At 40.9% G+C, this 15,592-nt stretch overlaps 1 protein-coding gene across 2 annotated transcripts in view; it reads right to left on the reverse strand.

Moving 5' to 3' along the window:
* The window catches only part of aopep (aminopeptidase O (putative)), an 81,732-nt gene that overhangs the window by 37,736 nt on the left and 28,404 nt on the right, over positions 1–15,592 (reverse strand). For both annotated transcript variants that reach the window (XM_088295123.1, XM_088295114.1), the window contains exons 8-11: positions 9,427–9,529; positions 8,043–8,150; positions 7,530–7,573; positions 3,815–3,875 (exon numbers count right to left, since the gene is read on the reverse strand). In XM_088295123.1, the coding sequence (XP_088151249.1) occupies positions 3,815–3,875; positions 7,530–7,573; positions 8,043–8,150; positions 9,427–9,529 (316 nt within the window). The remainder of the gene's footprint in view (positions 1–3,814; positions 3,876–7,529; positions 7,574–8,042; positions 8,151–9,426; positions 9,530–15,592) is intronic.

Below are 15,592 nucleotides of genomic sequence, written 5' to 3' on the forward strand. Positions count from 1 at the left end.
CCCCAAGATGGAGAGAGCACGCAAAAACTTTTTGTTTGTAGTTTTACCTCGCAGAAACAGCTTAAACACATTTACACTTGTTTCAAAAACCATTTCAAAGTAAACGCCTTGCAAATACAAAAAAAACCAACTAATTGCATTCTGAAGCTTATCGGAAAAGTGTAGTGTTTGTGTACCTGTATGTGCCTTTAAGAGGCTGAGCCTGGTGGAGGGGTGGGTGACGTCCGGAAAGTGTGAGTGTTAGTTTCTGGGTGTGAGCTGTGGCTCGCAGCAGCTCCAGTGTGAATGTGCTCATTATCCTTGACTGGTTTTCTGCCTATCAATCAATGGCTGAAAAGTGCGTCAGTGACTATGGCGCTCCTTTCCTATATGCAAGGGCATCCAGTACGTATACTGTAAAAACACTTTAAAAACACAATCACCAAAAAAAAAAAATGCAATCCCAGAAACATAAACATGGACACACACAATGCTCACACACAATGAGTCGGCTTTTAAATCATTTGTTAGAGACCACGAATAGAAAACATTACACTAATGAATAGTATAAATAGCCAAATTATAGCTTTGTAGCTAGCTAATTTCCATCTGCAGTCCCTGTGATAGGTATGAATTAAATAATAAATAATAAATAATAAATAATATTATACATGTTATTTAAAGGCACTAATATGTTACATTACGTTAAATAAAAATAATTCAAAGAAATGAATTGAAAAACAACATGAGGCTTATTTAACAGTGATGACATTAGGACCAGGCAAACCTTCTACACATTGGTATGCACATCAATTGCATTAGTTACACCTATACGATAACAAAGTGCATCACTCAGATTGACTGGCAATCAGTTCAGGTTGTGTGCATGTACATTGTCTCCTACCGAAAGTCAAAAGGGAGTCAAACTCACCTGCGACCCTGACAAAAAGATTCCAACGCAGTATATTCCTAGTGAAAGTGAAAATAAAAACGTGGAGCTAAATTGTAACATAGCTCAGAACCATTTAGCACCCCCCACCCCAAAAATAAAGAGGTTAAAGTGAGGTGAGCAAGATGAAATGATGGCTGAGAGGTGTAAATCCAGATAATATTGATTGACTGGAGGACACACTACACAGAAAGGGGCGGTGGGGGACTCGCATAGAGGTAGACAAAAGCCTTGCTATTTGTGGAATGGCAGCTGGGATCAAGGCTGCAAAAACAACTATGTGCGGTATCCCGTTACACAATGCCAATTTACTGCCTCAGCACTCACTGGCTTCTCCGCAGCCCACTCTGACAACTTCCTCTCTGAGCTGCTCTCCATCTTTGCCTGCCACGCTATTTCTGCTGGAGTAGCTTTGTGTCATACACACTGAGGCGTGAACTCGTAGTATTGAGCTTTGCATGTGGCCAATGGAAATACTACAGGCTGAATCACGAATGAGCAGGTGGGTTTGGAACAAATCTCCTTTGACAGACAGGAGACTTTAATAGTCCTTATTTGACTTAAAATTCCAATTTTATTTGACATGAATTGTAATATACCAGTAAAATTCTTTCATATTGTTCCAAAAACGCGACTAGATAAAAGATTCCCAAGTAGCTGTCAGATTCAAGTTTCTAGCAGAAAAAGCTTGCATTATGTCATCTACATTCAAATGTCGAAAGCTATTAAAATCATTTTGTGGCAAAACATGAAAATAAAAGTAGGAACTGGTGAACGTTGGCTGAACGAGCGGCTCTTGTGAATCGTGGGCCATATCTTTATTTAAACAAAGTACCTCAGCCTACATGCCTCCTCCCAAAGACACTGCTTAGTCATCTGTTGGCGTGTTCACAATAAGCCGGAACTTGTCTTTCCATTCCCGTTCTCTAGCTGCGGGACTACTAAATGTCATTGTTTAATATTTCCAGCCCTTCCCGAACTCAAGTCTCTGTGGAGAACCCCGAGGATGCGAGGCAAACATGAGCGACTCAGAAAAGGTTTTTCCTTTCTTGCTTTTTTCTTTTTTTAAACATATTTGTGTCCCATGTACACAGCGTAAACAAGGGCGTGCATTTGGAAAAGGTTTGGATCGATGGGGCTGATCTGATTAGGCGGTGACTGGCACATCAAACACAAGAAAAAAGGCCTCCGCTGCGGGCCAATCAGGTAGGACAAAACAGAAGTCTGCTTCCCCCACCCCACCCATCCCCGACCCTTCAAAACCTGAAGGCTCCTGTTACATCACCTCCAAAATAAAGACTGCCACCCAGACAGCAACACAAACATGCGTATACTGCTGATTAAGATGAGTCATCATGAAGGGGAAAAAAAGACAATTGAACACGCAGCGAACAAGGATTGATTATGGAAGTGAAACAGCCCAAAACGACGCTGATTGATGAATAATCAGGCATCATTTTTAAGTGTCTTCGCTAATGTAAGAGACGCGTTTCATTAGTACAATCATCAAGTCAATCCGACGAATTTTTGTGATTTAGACCACAGGCAGTTTGATTTAGATGACGGCCCAATGGAACCGTGTGTGACTTCATTTGTTCTTGATAAATGGGGCCCCTCACTCCCACGTTGATTCACCGACAAGGATGATTGATACGTGCAATATTCACCACATGCACCCCAGTAAACACAAAGTGGCCATCAAATAGTAATTGAAAGAGAAACGTAAACTTTTTTTTTTTATTTAAGTGCATTGCATTGCAAGAAATATACCAAGCAAAACTGAACGGTGGTGTGAAGTTTCGCAAAAGGAGCGTATGAAGACCAGTTCTTTTTCCATTACTTCTTTATTTCCTGTAAATTTGGCCATGTAATTTTAGCCTAGTTCACATGACTGTAAGTTTCCTTGGGTAATATTTTTTTCAACATTTAGATTTGTTCTCCTTTTAACTCTCTTGGCTTTTTTAACTTGCTTCTGCATTTGACTGGTTTTGTCTCTTCACATTTTATTTCAATTGTGAATTTCTCATCTTTTTCTGCTATTTGGAAACATTTTTCCTAGTGTTTTTGTAATAATAATAATCATAATAGTGCTTAATAATAATAATAGTGCTTGCCGTTCAGTGCACAAACGTTGAGATTGTTGGCCTCGGCATCCGTTTGCCATGCATGGCAATAAATGCTTAATGAGAAAAATGTGATTTGCTACGTCTCATTAGTGGAAGGAACAACAACATTGCCATGTTGACATCCCAGGTACTCGTATATAGCAAAATATATATTTTTTCACTATCCATAAAAAACTCAGTGAACGTCAGCTGAGGGTTGACTAAAACAATATATATTTTTGGGCAGTTTGTCAGTTCTCCTGTCGCTCCTCCTTTAGTATTCAATTTTTGTATCAGTCTTGTTCTAATTTGTTATTTTTTGGTTTATTTTGTCAACATTTTCACTTGTTCTCACTTTTGCCCTTGAATTTTGTCATGTCCCATGTAAATTTGACTTTCTTCTTATGCATTCTACTTGTTTTGTCTCGTCTCTCTCTTGTCACAATTAAAACTAGTTCTGAAAGTAAAGCTTTTGTAACTTGTTTCAATACAAATGGCATGCGGATGTAAAAATCTAAAAGATTTCAATAAAAAAATACCCATAAACTGCTACCTTTTCAATGGAGGCTGAGATTGTTGTCCTTGACATGAATTTGCCATGCATCGCAATAAATGCATAATAAGACACATGTGACAAGCAGTTTCTCATATAAGTGGGGGGAGCAAGAACATAAGTGGAGTGATTTATGCGAGACGATGGTGAAACATTACATTTGTGGCGCAGCCTCAATGATCCACTTTAAAAGTTGGACGTTAATTCTAAAAAGCAAGAAAGTCTCACCTTGGGAATTCCTGGTCGATCCAGCCAGTCGGCATAAATAGTGTCAAGGGTTAGGCCTTTCCTACAACACAGTGTGTACAAGTGTTAGTATTTTCCCGATTATTATTATTGAGGTAATGACTGTTATTGCCCAATACACCAAATGAAGTGAAGACTCCGGGAATATATTCCTAAATTCAGTGCCGATTTGGGGTTTGCGCCAACACCTTCAACAAAACCTGGGGCACACCCACAGAGGCACGTCGAAACAATAAGGTGAATATGAATGTGCGCCGGGAGAGTAAACAGGAGGCGCGTGCAGCCTAGGAAGTCAAAGCAGACGTGCTGTGACCCCAATGCTCAGTAAACAGAAACGTGCACGCAAACATTCCAAGAGTGTTGGTAATTCTGCAAGTATACAAAGTACACACAAAGGATTAAGCTAAATACAGCGTATTTCCACATCATTATTTCTAGTCTGGGATTGAGGGGAATTCCACACAAGGCTGACTCATTCAGAGTACATTAATGAGTGTCGGTGAATCCACGAAATAAGTTATTTTGTAATTAAACTATGATGTCAAACCATTGCCTTTGAAAAATAAACACGCATATAGTAAATATAAAAAAATGCTTTCCTATGTAAAAGAGTGTGACGATGCTACACTTGCATAAGAAAATGTCAATTATAACCTCCAAAAATGTATTAAATTGAAAGTACTCTTCATCGCTAAAAATGTGTTGCAAAACTTACATTTTTCTCAAATAAAGTCATTATTCTGTCAATGTAATGCTGAAAGGTAAAAGTCATTTCAGTCCCATCTATTTAGCGCACATCTAAGTACATCCCAAAAGTGACTATTAGTTTTCTACAGTTTGGAGAAAAAAAGAACCCCACATTTTCATTATGCGACAGGGAGTCAACATTTGCAACCAGCAGGATTTGGCTGCTCTCAAAAGCTCATAATTTTCACAAGTCCACCTTTATCGGCCAGCTCTGGTGAGCAGCACCTGGTGCGCGGTGTTGCCGCTCACTGCGGGCATGCAGCTAGTTATTTCAGACTTCTGCTGAACATTTGTGAAAAATATTCCCAATGTTTAGGCAGATTGAGGGTGAGACAACTCGTGCAGTAGTCTGGCGGAGAACCCGCACTGTTCCATCATCTCTGACGCCAGCAGCGGCCGTAGTGTCTCGTAATTGCAGGCTAGGGGTTAGCTTAACTAGCAGCTGAGTGCTCTTTGAAGTATAATGTATGCTCGTGGCAAAAGAAAAAAAATACCAGCAAAGGAAATCTTTTGCGCATTATCGTCGAAAAGTGAAAGCTTATCTAGATTTCAAAATAAATAAATAAAAACGAGGGAACAATTGATTCCACCTCCAACCACATTGCATTATTTATGGAAATTAAGAATAAAAGGATGCACAAATAGAAACAACTACTGTAAGAGTTACAAACGGCATTTTTAAGACTTAAGACAGCATGAACTTTGATCAAACAAAATAAATTGTACAAAAGTGTGAATGTGAGAGTCTCTGACTACCAGTCCAGCGAATGCCCTGCCTTTCATTCAAAGTCAACACACCTGTTATCCGACTGCGGACAAGCAGTGTAGGAAATGGCTGCATAAAAATGATCCTTGATGAGAGCAGACAGTTGTTGTCATGTTGTATATAAACGGTGATTGCCTCTTTTAATCACCAAATCTTTTGGATAGACTGACTGCCTTCTCAGTAGTAATCAGCGACTTATTTTAATGTGTGTGTTTTCCCCCCGCTTCATTTTATGTTCCGCTCTTTATTTTTTTATGTTTGGATGGTTTAGAGGCGTACACCGCAGGGGAACGTCTGTAACATGAATGCAGCGAGTGCCCACTCACATCCCCCAATGTGGCTCTTGGAGTGTGCTGTTTACTGGAAGAGGCATCAGACCCAAATATTGACCATCCGCAACTTCCTTTGTTTAATTCAATCAATCTCTCCTCATCAGCCAGGCACATGGGAGAGACAGACAAAAAAACAAAACGCTGAGAGCAGACAGAATGGTGCTGAAGGCCGGAGAGGCGAGCGCCACTAACAGACGGATGCAAGTAAGCGGGGCCAGACGAGGAAGAGCGAGACGGGCAGTGGGAGAGGTTAATGAGGCAATCATGAGAAATAGAGAATTGAGTGATTAAGCCAGCGCCAGAGAGGAGGCTGAAAATTAGAGAGGAGGAGAGCGGGAGGAGCGCTTGTCCTTTTACACTTCAGTTAATACTGGAGTGGATGAGACTCGCGCTTACAAGGATTGATGTTGGGGCCCAGCCTTCACTGAGCGGAATCGATGAGAATCAAGGCCAAATCCACAAAAACTCTCCTGACACTAAGTTCTGCTCCAAATCAAAAGTTACTCAAGACAATGCATATACAGTAAATACACTCCACCAAAATACATGAAATAAATTGAAATGTATGCATTTGTATATGGGCAGCATTGATTAATACTGCCGAAAGAGACAAAGCAAATGGGTCTTTTTTTTTTTTTTATTATTGGGAAACCAAAAATACAATTCTGCCAGCAATTTTATTGATCATCACCTTTTCTTGGCAAAGCACTTTTGATTAATTCAATGATCCACTCACATTGGCGCTTGTCAGCTGACTTTGGCTAAGAGGAGGCAGGGTACACATTGGAGTGGTCATCAGCCAATCGTTGGGCACAAACATTCACACACACGTTAACATCTATAGACACTTTAGTGTCTTCAATTAAACTAAGATGTATATTTTTGGAAAGTGGGAGCAAGTCTGAGTACCTGGAGAAAACCCACGCACAGAGGAAAAACTCAAATTCTACATCCTAACCCCTCGAACTGCCGCTTATTTATTTAGACAAAAAACAAATCCCTGTTTGTTTCCCATCCATCAATCAATTTTCTAGTGCGAGTGTCCTCATTAGGGCAGCAGGTGAGCTGGAGCCTATCCCTGTTGCCATTGCGGAAGAGAGTACACCCTGGATTGGTCAGCAAACAGTCACACAGCACATTTACAGCTGGAAAGTGGGATGGATTTCAGTTGTTCCATTACAAAAGTGAAACTCACTATGTAGACACTACAGAGTGTTAAATATTTCACAATTTATTTATTTGTTTTTGATAATTGTTTTTGATGATTATGCATAGCTTAGAGTTAAGGAAAACCCCCAATTCACTATGTCAAGTAATTACAATATTGCGTAATTAATATTACGTTAAAATTGACGACATTCGTGAACTGCACCACTCACATTCACACATTCAACAAATCTAATGTATGTATGTTTTTTTGGACTGCTGACAGTGTTCTCAGGGGCAAAGTATGCAAGCTTGGGGAGAACATGCAAGCCAAGATTCAAACTCACACCTCATAACAGTGAGACACACATGCCAACTAGGTCATGCCATGTCACCTCTGTGGTGTGTTTTTTTAACCATTTATGTAAAGTGTATATTGTATATAGTATATATATTTATATTTATTTTTTAGTCTACAGTATCTAGGTCCTGGGAGGAAACCTCATTGTTGTTTTGCGTCTGAATAAGATTGAGAAATAGACAGGTGTGAGCAAATTGTAGCCGAATGAGGACATATTTCGTTAAAGCCAGAACTCAGTAAACCAGTACTTAAGCCCAGCCAATAGACACATAAAGCCTTGTGTCTCTGAGTCAATTATTCCTGAAAGTAAGCATTCCCCATAAGCACTTGATGCGCAGTACGTACCTCGCAAGGTCAGGAAAGGTAGACAGCAGCATTTGCAGGAAATCCTGTCAAATAATGATGGATAGAAATGGCGGCATTAGGGGAGGTGGGTGTGTAAGAAAGTGTGTAAGACCTTAGCTGGGTGTTTCATGCCAAACTGTTTGGATTAAAGCAACTACTTAGTGGGAAGACAACAGTAGCCAGGTGGAATGTATCTCACACACACACACAAAGGCAGTCGCACAGGTGTGGTTGCTCAGACACAAGTAGAATAAACACACGTCGCTAAACTGAAGTGTGGTCATCAATTTGGGGGGAAAAAACTATTGTAACACAGTGGCAGTCAAGCTAGGAACGTATCAGCATCCAATTAATTTATGGAAATAACATCGCGCCTGGGAAGACGGGTCACATTAAACGGTTCAAATCGGAGCTGAGATTTGATTAACAAGCGCGGAGGAAGCTGCGAGCCACCATGAAGATTCCCAATTAACGCCATCGAGTGGAAATTAGGTCCTTAAACTGGAGGCTCACCTGAGATAGAATGAGTTGCCCATGGTATTTCTTCACAAATAATCTGAAGAAGTGAATAAATTGTTGCTCTCCCACTTGACTGGCCAAGAACATGAGGAGGAAGTAGCCCTATAAGGGATGCGATAGGCCAATAACACATTTATTGGTCATGTACACACTGAAATGATTCAATGACATCTAACAGTTATGCAAGTAGTGGTCGGGGGTTATTTATTTACTCGATTGCAGATGTGAGAGGAACGTATTTGGAGGCAGCTGTCTATTGGGGAGGCGCCTCAATTTTGTCAACCAGATGCTTGAAGTAACATTATACAATATTGCTGTTATATTCCATATGGCGTTGAGTGAAACTGGAGTTTCAAACAAAATGGGGAAAAAAATAGCAAAAAAAAAACAAAAACAAGGCATCTATAAAAGGGATGACCTCTGTCTGTTATGAGGAAAACAATATTGAACTGATCAGAAGTGGTACAAACCCGCTGAGGTAACTACAAAAAAATGTTGATTCATTTGCAAACATTGCAGACATAAATTAGAAGCAGTAAATGTTCCAAGTTAAAGTCTGGTAAGGGGACCACCATTTGTTCCCAGAAAACTTTAAATATGTTCCATGTTTAAATTTCCATAGGTTGAAAATCCAACCACTACAGTGTAATATATAAGTGACGATTCAATTGTAAAGCAGATGTCCAAATTTGGACAATTACTATACTATGATTTGTCAGTCCCCATGTCCATTTTTTAACCAATCATTGTTCAATTTTGGGTTTTAAAAATCGCTTTCTTACTTTGACCATACAAAGTTAATAGGCCAACAAACATGCCATTGTTCTTCCTTTTAGTTTAACTGAAAAGTGGTGGTCTTGGAGTTGCGAGTTTGTTTTCTTTTAATCAAAAAAGTGGTCTATTGGCTGATAAGGCTTGAGAAATATCAGCTGAGGCCATCATAGTATCGTGTTCATTAAAGTAAAGCTGAGACAATGAACGGTTTACTTTTCCAAATACAGCATTTATTACTTGTTATATAACGCCTACTAAATCGTCATGAGAACAAGCCCCTGCGTTTAACTCGTGGTGGAAATGGCACGGCTCCTTGAGATAAATCACTTTTCCAAAGATGATGAGAGAGAAATCAAACGCCGGAACCACTTAACCCACTGAACCACTGTGCTCGCCAAGAGAACGTCCGTTCACCCAAATTTAAGTCAGACTTGCATACGCCAAGAAGACGCGCAGGCCAGTATAATAACAAGGCATGATAACAAAATAAAGATATATATTTTCCCCAATGAGTAGTAACAGATTGATGTCGTCATATTTTGGTGATACATCTCCGTTCAACTAGTTTTCCAATCATTGTGTCCTTTTTTTCCAATGATCTCACCTTGAGGTAGTGGACTTGCAGGAAGGATTTTTCGGGGTTGAGGGCATGTTTTACTGTGGAGGAGCCTGACTCACTGACCCGGCCCGTTTGGCCCATGTTGGGTCTGCAGAGGGACAAACAGAGCAGACAAACAATCGACTTGAGAATGAATATTGTAAAACAACTAGACCAACAACAATACCAGTGCAATATGGACGTATTCAAAAATGTGTATGTGGTGGTGGTGGTGGCTTGTGAATCACACCGTTCCTACATAGTAAAAATACAACGTCAGCAGCATTAAATTCAACGACTCAGCCCATCTTTTCAGTGGTTAACACCTTGCTGCCATGCTGTGCCCGAGGCATCCAGCAAATTCATAAAAGCATGCTATACAGTGTTTATATGACCTCATAGCAAAATGCTGCTTGCATTTTACTGCCCGTGACTCACCAGGGGAACAAATAACACAAGAAATCCACTCCAAGGGTGCACACAGGAGAAGCCAGTGCCGGACTTCCCTGCTACACGGATACAAATCATTCCTCGGACCCCGGTAAAAAAAATATAAACAAACACCTAGAATCCCGATAAATCTCAGGCAAACAGGTGAGTGACGTGGGACGCTGTGCAATGATAGTTCCAGTTAGCCTGTATTGATCCGGCTGAGCAGATTAACTCAGTGTGCCAATAGTAAGGCCTTGAAGGATGGCCCTGCTGACAAATCGATGCGGCAGGCGCCTGGCCCACCAATCAATACGCCCCCTCATCACCAGCTACCACTTTTCCACCTCCTGACAGGGATGTCAAATAAACACACCGGCAGACGCGGGAGTCCAAAAACACGTGTCTAAAGTCACATGGTTGCAGCACAGGAAGCCCAAATTCTGGGGATTGGGCATCATTAGTGATTTCTAATTTTGAAAAAAAAAATGTTCAACAGTGTAATTATATATTACTTCATTGTTTGAATAGTTTTTTTTTTTTAAAGTGAATTAATGACATGAAAAATGCTAGAAAAACAGGCGTTTTTGTTTCAATATCTTCTGCAACCCATTTAGGGAGCCAACAAGTAGGAAGGGGCCCTCTGCCGATTTCTGAAGTCGTGAAGTCATGATGTGGTATAATCCTCCATTCCTAAAGAACATAATAATCAATAATGATGTAATTGAAGATGCAATCGTTACCGTTTGTTCTGATTTATTCTGCAACTCGTTGAGGCAGACAATTAGTTACTCTCTAAAATATGTCTCACCTGCTTGAACTGCATAACTCCACTGATATCACTGTTGAAATTTTACAAGCAAATATTGACATATTCTTTGCAACCCATCTAGGCAGCCAAAAAGTGGGTACTTTATCCCTGGTCTTAAAAATTTAACTCCAGTGAAAAAAAACATTTTCATTTAATCTTTATTTGCCATTCAAATTTATTCAGCAACCAGTTCAAGCAGCAAATTAGTTAGGATTTTATGACTTGCTCGTCACTACAAAGGAAATGTGTCTCTCAAGAGTTAACAACTACATAACTCCAAAGATTCATCGTTGTCATTTTAGGAGAGACAAAAATGGACAAATTCATTGCAACCCATTCAGGTTGCCAACTATTTTGTGCAGTCATTATGTCCTTAAAAACAAAACCCATTTGATGACCACCTTGATTTATTCTGTAACTTTTCACTTTTATTTATTCTGCAACCTGCCTAGACAGCAAATTAGCTGTGTTTTTACACTCTGTTTATTGCTGGCAAGAAGTGAAATACGCCCCTTCATTAGTTTAAGAAGTCACAACAAAACAGCAAACTGCATCTCCACTTAGAAATGTGATAATGGTCGACATTTCAACGACAAGAACAAACTGACAGATTGATTGCAACCCATTTAGGTAGTCAACTAGTTGGTACGTCACGCTTTACTAACAGTTATTATGTCTTCAAAAATATAAACCAAGTTATATGACGATATACAACAAAAACATTGATTTATTCTTATTTTTGATAGCAATTTATATGACTTCATATTAATTTGTTTGTTTGTTTTTCACCATATGCTCATTAATGTGAAGGAGTGAAATAAACTTCCTTTTTCGAGATTTAACAAACGCCATTGAAGCCGTTATTGAAATTTCAAGGTGCACTGTATTAGATAATTGTTTACAGCCCATTTGACTGGCCCAAAAAGTTGGTGCTTCACTCTTGATTTGAAAATCACTAAGTCTTAAAAACCATTGAGGTTAATTCCAAAACAAACATTTTGATTTATTCACTTATTTCGATTTGTTCCGCAGCCTGGTTCGACAGCCAGCTAGGTTGACCTTTAAGTGGCGGTCAACCCCAAAAAGGTATTAACAATATTTTATTTTGTGTGCCTTCACTAGTTTAAACCGGGCATTCTGATTAATATTGCGTTGGGGGGGATATGAGTTAAGTAGTAAAATCCTCCCGTTTATAGCCATTCTCAGTGGGCGGCCATTTTGTCACTTCCGATGACTGAAAATGAACTCATAGTTACTCAGGACTTAAATAATAACCAAAGAACATTACAAATATTTTTTTTTGGGGGGGGGTTGACTTCCCCTTTAACCTCTGCTGATTACTACACTGGGTGACTATATAACCTTGACATAGTGACACATTGAACAGAAAGGTTAAGTCACATGAAGTCAATTAAGTCTGAGGGCAAGTGGAGGAGGACGAGTGGGAGAAACGAAGACTTGGAGATAGATAGGAATGTTTGGTTTGCTTGGTGGACTGAGAGAGGAAGTCATCAGCTTCCTGGAATTTCTAAATTTGACCGGACAACTCTTGCGAGGGACTTTCATCATGCATCTGAGGGCGTTCGACTCCATGTATGCGTTTGCGTCTGTCACATAAATGACACAGAGTGACCTGATTTGGGTTAAAAAAAAATAATAATAATAAAATCCTCACTAATGTTAAAGCATGGACTAAAATGGCAAATGGCGTTGAAAGAATTTGCATGATATTTGAATCACTTATCATAGGTTTGACTTGCTGTCTGTCCACTCTCATACCCGTCGTGTCGATGTGCCTGCTTCTGCTGATAAGATGAAACAGACCTTTTTTTTTTTTTTTCTTTGCGGGCAGCGGGATATGCACTATCCCTGTGAAATCATAAAGCAAGTGTGAGTGGAATTTATGTGGAAAGTGAGTGTCAGGCAGGGGATTACAGAGCCAAAGAGCAACTGAGGAATGGGACAAATACAATGACAGAAACTGTATTCCGACGAGATATGCGCGGCAAACACACCGGCGGCATGGCGTAGCAAGGAAAAAAAAACATTTATCCATCACTGGCGTCTTACACAAAGGATCTCCGCCCTTGCCACTGTCCAGACCAGGCATGTACAGACGTGTAAATCCCTGTCTCTCTTTGTCGGAGATGATTTACTGCAGCTTTCGGAGGAAGCGCTGCTCGCTGCCTTGGAGAATCGTACAATAGGTCTGTGTATTTCAGAATAAATGCTTCTCTTATCTGCCTCGTAGGCCATATGTGCGAGAGGGCGGCTGTGCGTGTGGATTCTTGTGTGTGCGTGTGTAGCCAGGCATACACTACCTGGGTGTGTCTGAGATTGAGCGACCAAGGGAAAGCGCGGGAGGAAATAAGGAGCTATTACTGACAGAACTTAATGTCAAAAGGACACACGCGCACCTACCTGATCCACAGACACACACACGCACACACACCTAGACGCACACGAGAGGTTTATAGCACCGCAAGCCATATCCTGACAAATTACACTGGGTTGACTGTGGAAACCGGATAAGGTAGAGCAGTGCTCCCAGCAGCCCAGTAAATCAGCAGGGAGAATGGTGTCTGGCCTGGGCCAACCTAAATATAACTCATCTGAAAGGCACTGATAAACACTGGCCATCGGTCGCCCGCTGCTGGACGAGCGGCTGTCGATTGTGACCCACTGAACTTGGACAGCACAACCTGACATTTAGCCTTTGTGAGTGCAGAACTGCTCGTGGATCTCACCGCGCTTCCCATTCTTTGCCCCCTCGCGGCATTCTGTTCAACCTTTTTCTCCGTGCATTGTGATCGCTGCCGTGTGTATTTGTGTCCTGTTGCCACGCAGTTGCGATGCGGAAACGGTGAATGGGAAGACGGTATTCGAGGCAAAATCGATGGGCGACATGTTGTCTCTCTCCAACCTTCTTGTGACCCTCGTGTTCCATTCATGCCTAAGGCCGGGAGATGTAGGTGAACCTTTTGTCAGTCAATCAGCCATGACGTACGCAAGATAAAGGACGAGTATGCATGAGTGAATTCCTGATGATGTTTTTTTTTGGGGGGGGGGAGGGGGCGGCGTTGTTTATTCAAGGCTGTCAGCTGCAGAGAAACCTAATACTGATCCTGCTAATCACCCATGTGTATGTCTGTCTCATGGGGGAGCACACTGATGAAGACTGTCAGATAGACACTACTCTAAGTTTAACCCTTCGCTCATTTAGTTGGGCCGTATAACTCTTCAACTCATAAAGCAAAGCCATTCATTCTCTCGAGCGTTTGTCCTCATTAGGGCAGCAGGTGAGCTGGAGCCCATCCCAGCAGCGAGACACTGGATATGTAAACATGCAAGCAGAGGGACAATATGCACTGGGAAAGATTTGGAACACAAACTTAAAGACTCTTACTGAGCAGGAACGCTCATCACGTAGTGAATTTTGGGTTTCATCAGGGTTAGTAAAAGGTTGCAAACATGTTCGCAACTGGTTTAACTTGACTTGCAACTCTTGCTAACAGTGGCCATGTTTGCAAAACAGTCATAAGGGTTTGAAAAGCTCCATAGTTCTTTTTGATTCGCCAATGCAAGAGAACGTGAACATGGTTACAATAAACATCAACCCATTTGTGCATTCGTGAAAGTGAAATTTGAAGATAAACCTGTAAGCTTTTGTGCTAAATCTTATGAGTTACACACACACACACGGAAAACGGAATGCTGTGGAAGGTTTGTACACCTTCTCATTGGGTTGGGCCCATAGATTTGTTGGCAACTCCAGGAGTTGGAAAATGGTCCCAAAGGTTCCCAAACAGTGAAAAAGGAAATGGCAAATAGTTGATAATCTTTGCAATACTGTCCCAAATAGCCGCTAATAGCCACATGCGTCTTTCACAAACACCTTGAAATGTTGCGTATGACAAGAGGCTCAGGTGGCGCACTGAATTTCCATTCATCTCTCCGTGAGATACGGGCTTTAATAAACTCTTACCCGTACTACAGGGGGTCCTCGGTTTATGATACAGTGCAACGTTAACCCGAATTTGTACGCAACTCGAAACTCTATTCAATCTATTTGAGTCCTTTGGAAGGCACCACATTTCCACTTTCGGGCTTGAGCTAAAAACGTTTGGAAAATAAGAGACTTTGTAGGTGAACCAAAAAATATCGGCAGAACCATGTTGGTCGGACGGAACGTTACTTAGCCAGATTAATGGCTCTGTAAAGTCATGATTTGAGTTCATTTCAAAACTTCGATGCCATGAATGAAAACCAGTAAGAATGGCGATACGGTAAGTGACCATGTCTTTTTGTTCCGTGCGACGCCGTATTCTTACATATTCATTGCTCACATTCTGAAACCTCGCATGCCAGGACTTTCATGTAAGAAGCCCCTTGTAATTCCTTCAGAATTCCTGCACGACTGTGTTGAATTTATAGCCTATTTGACAGAGAGACATAGCATTAATCCGCCTTGCCTTTCACACAGCAACACGTCATCCTGCAGTCAGATGATGTCAACTCTTGGACAGCGTCATTGCTTTCTATACAACGATGATGAAGAAGAGAGTACGGGGTTTTCAACTCCAAACGTGTGACCCGCCATTCCCTTCGGCACAGTAACCTCTTTTACATGTCTGACACTAACTTCAAAAATACCTACAATAGTACAACACTTTGCCCCCCCGCCCTCATTCATTGGCAGGTAAAAGATTAAAAAAAAAATCCATAGCTTTAACAAGCAGTGTAAAAGGGGCTGATCACTTGGTCTATTCAATGAAACACTGCTCAGCAGAGGGTATAATTGGCTACTTAACTGTTTTCATTATGCTTTGACAGCATTATTTGGAAGTACACTGAAATCAATAAGAGGCTGACATGTTACTGCACACTGTATTGCTTAACCTAATTGTAAATGTCAAAAAGAGAATATTCTGC

The sequence above is a fragment of the Idiotropiscis lumnitzeri genome, chromosome 1 (genome assembly GCF_059441095.1).
Source record: "Idiotropiscis lumnitzeri isolate Australia: NSW breed Sydney's pygmy pipehorse chromosome 1, RoL_Ilum_1.0, whole genome shotgun sequence".
NCBI lineage: Eukaryota > Metazoa > Chordata > Actinopteri > Syngnathiformes > Syngnathidae > Idiotropiscis > Idiotropiscis lumnitzeri.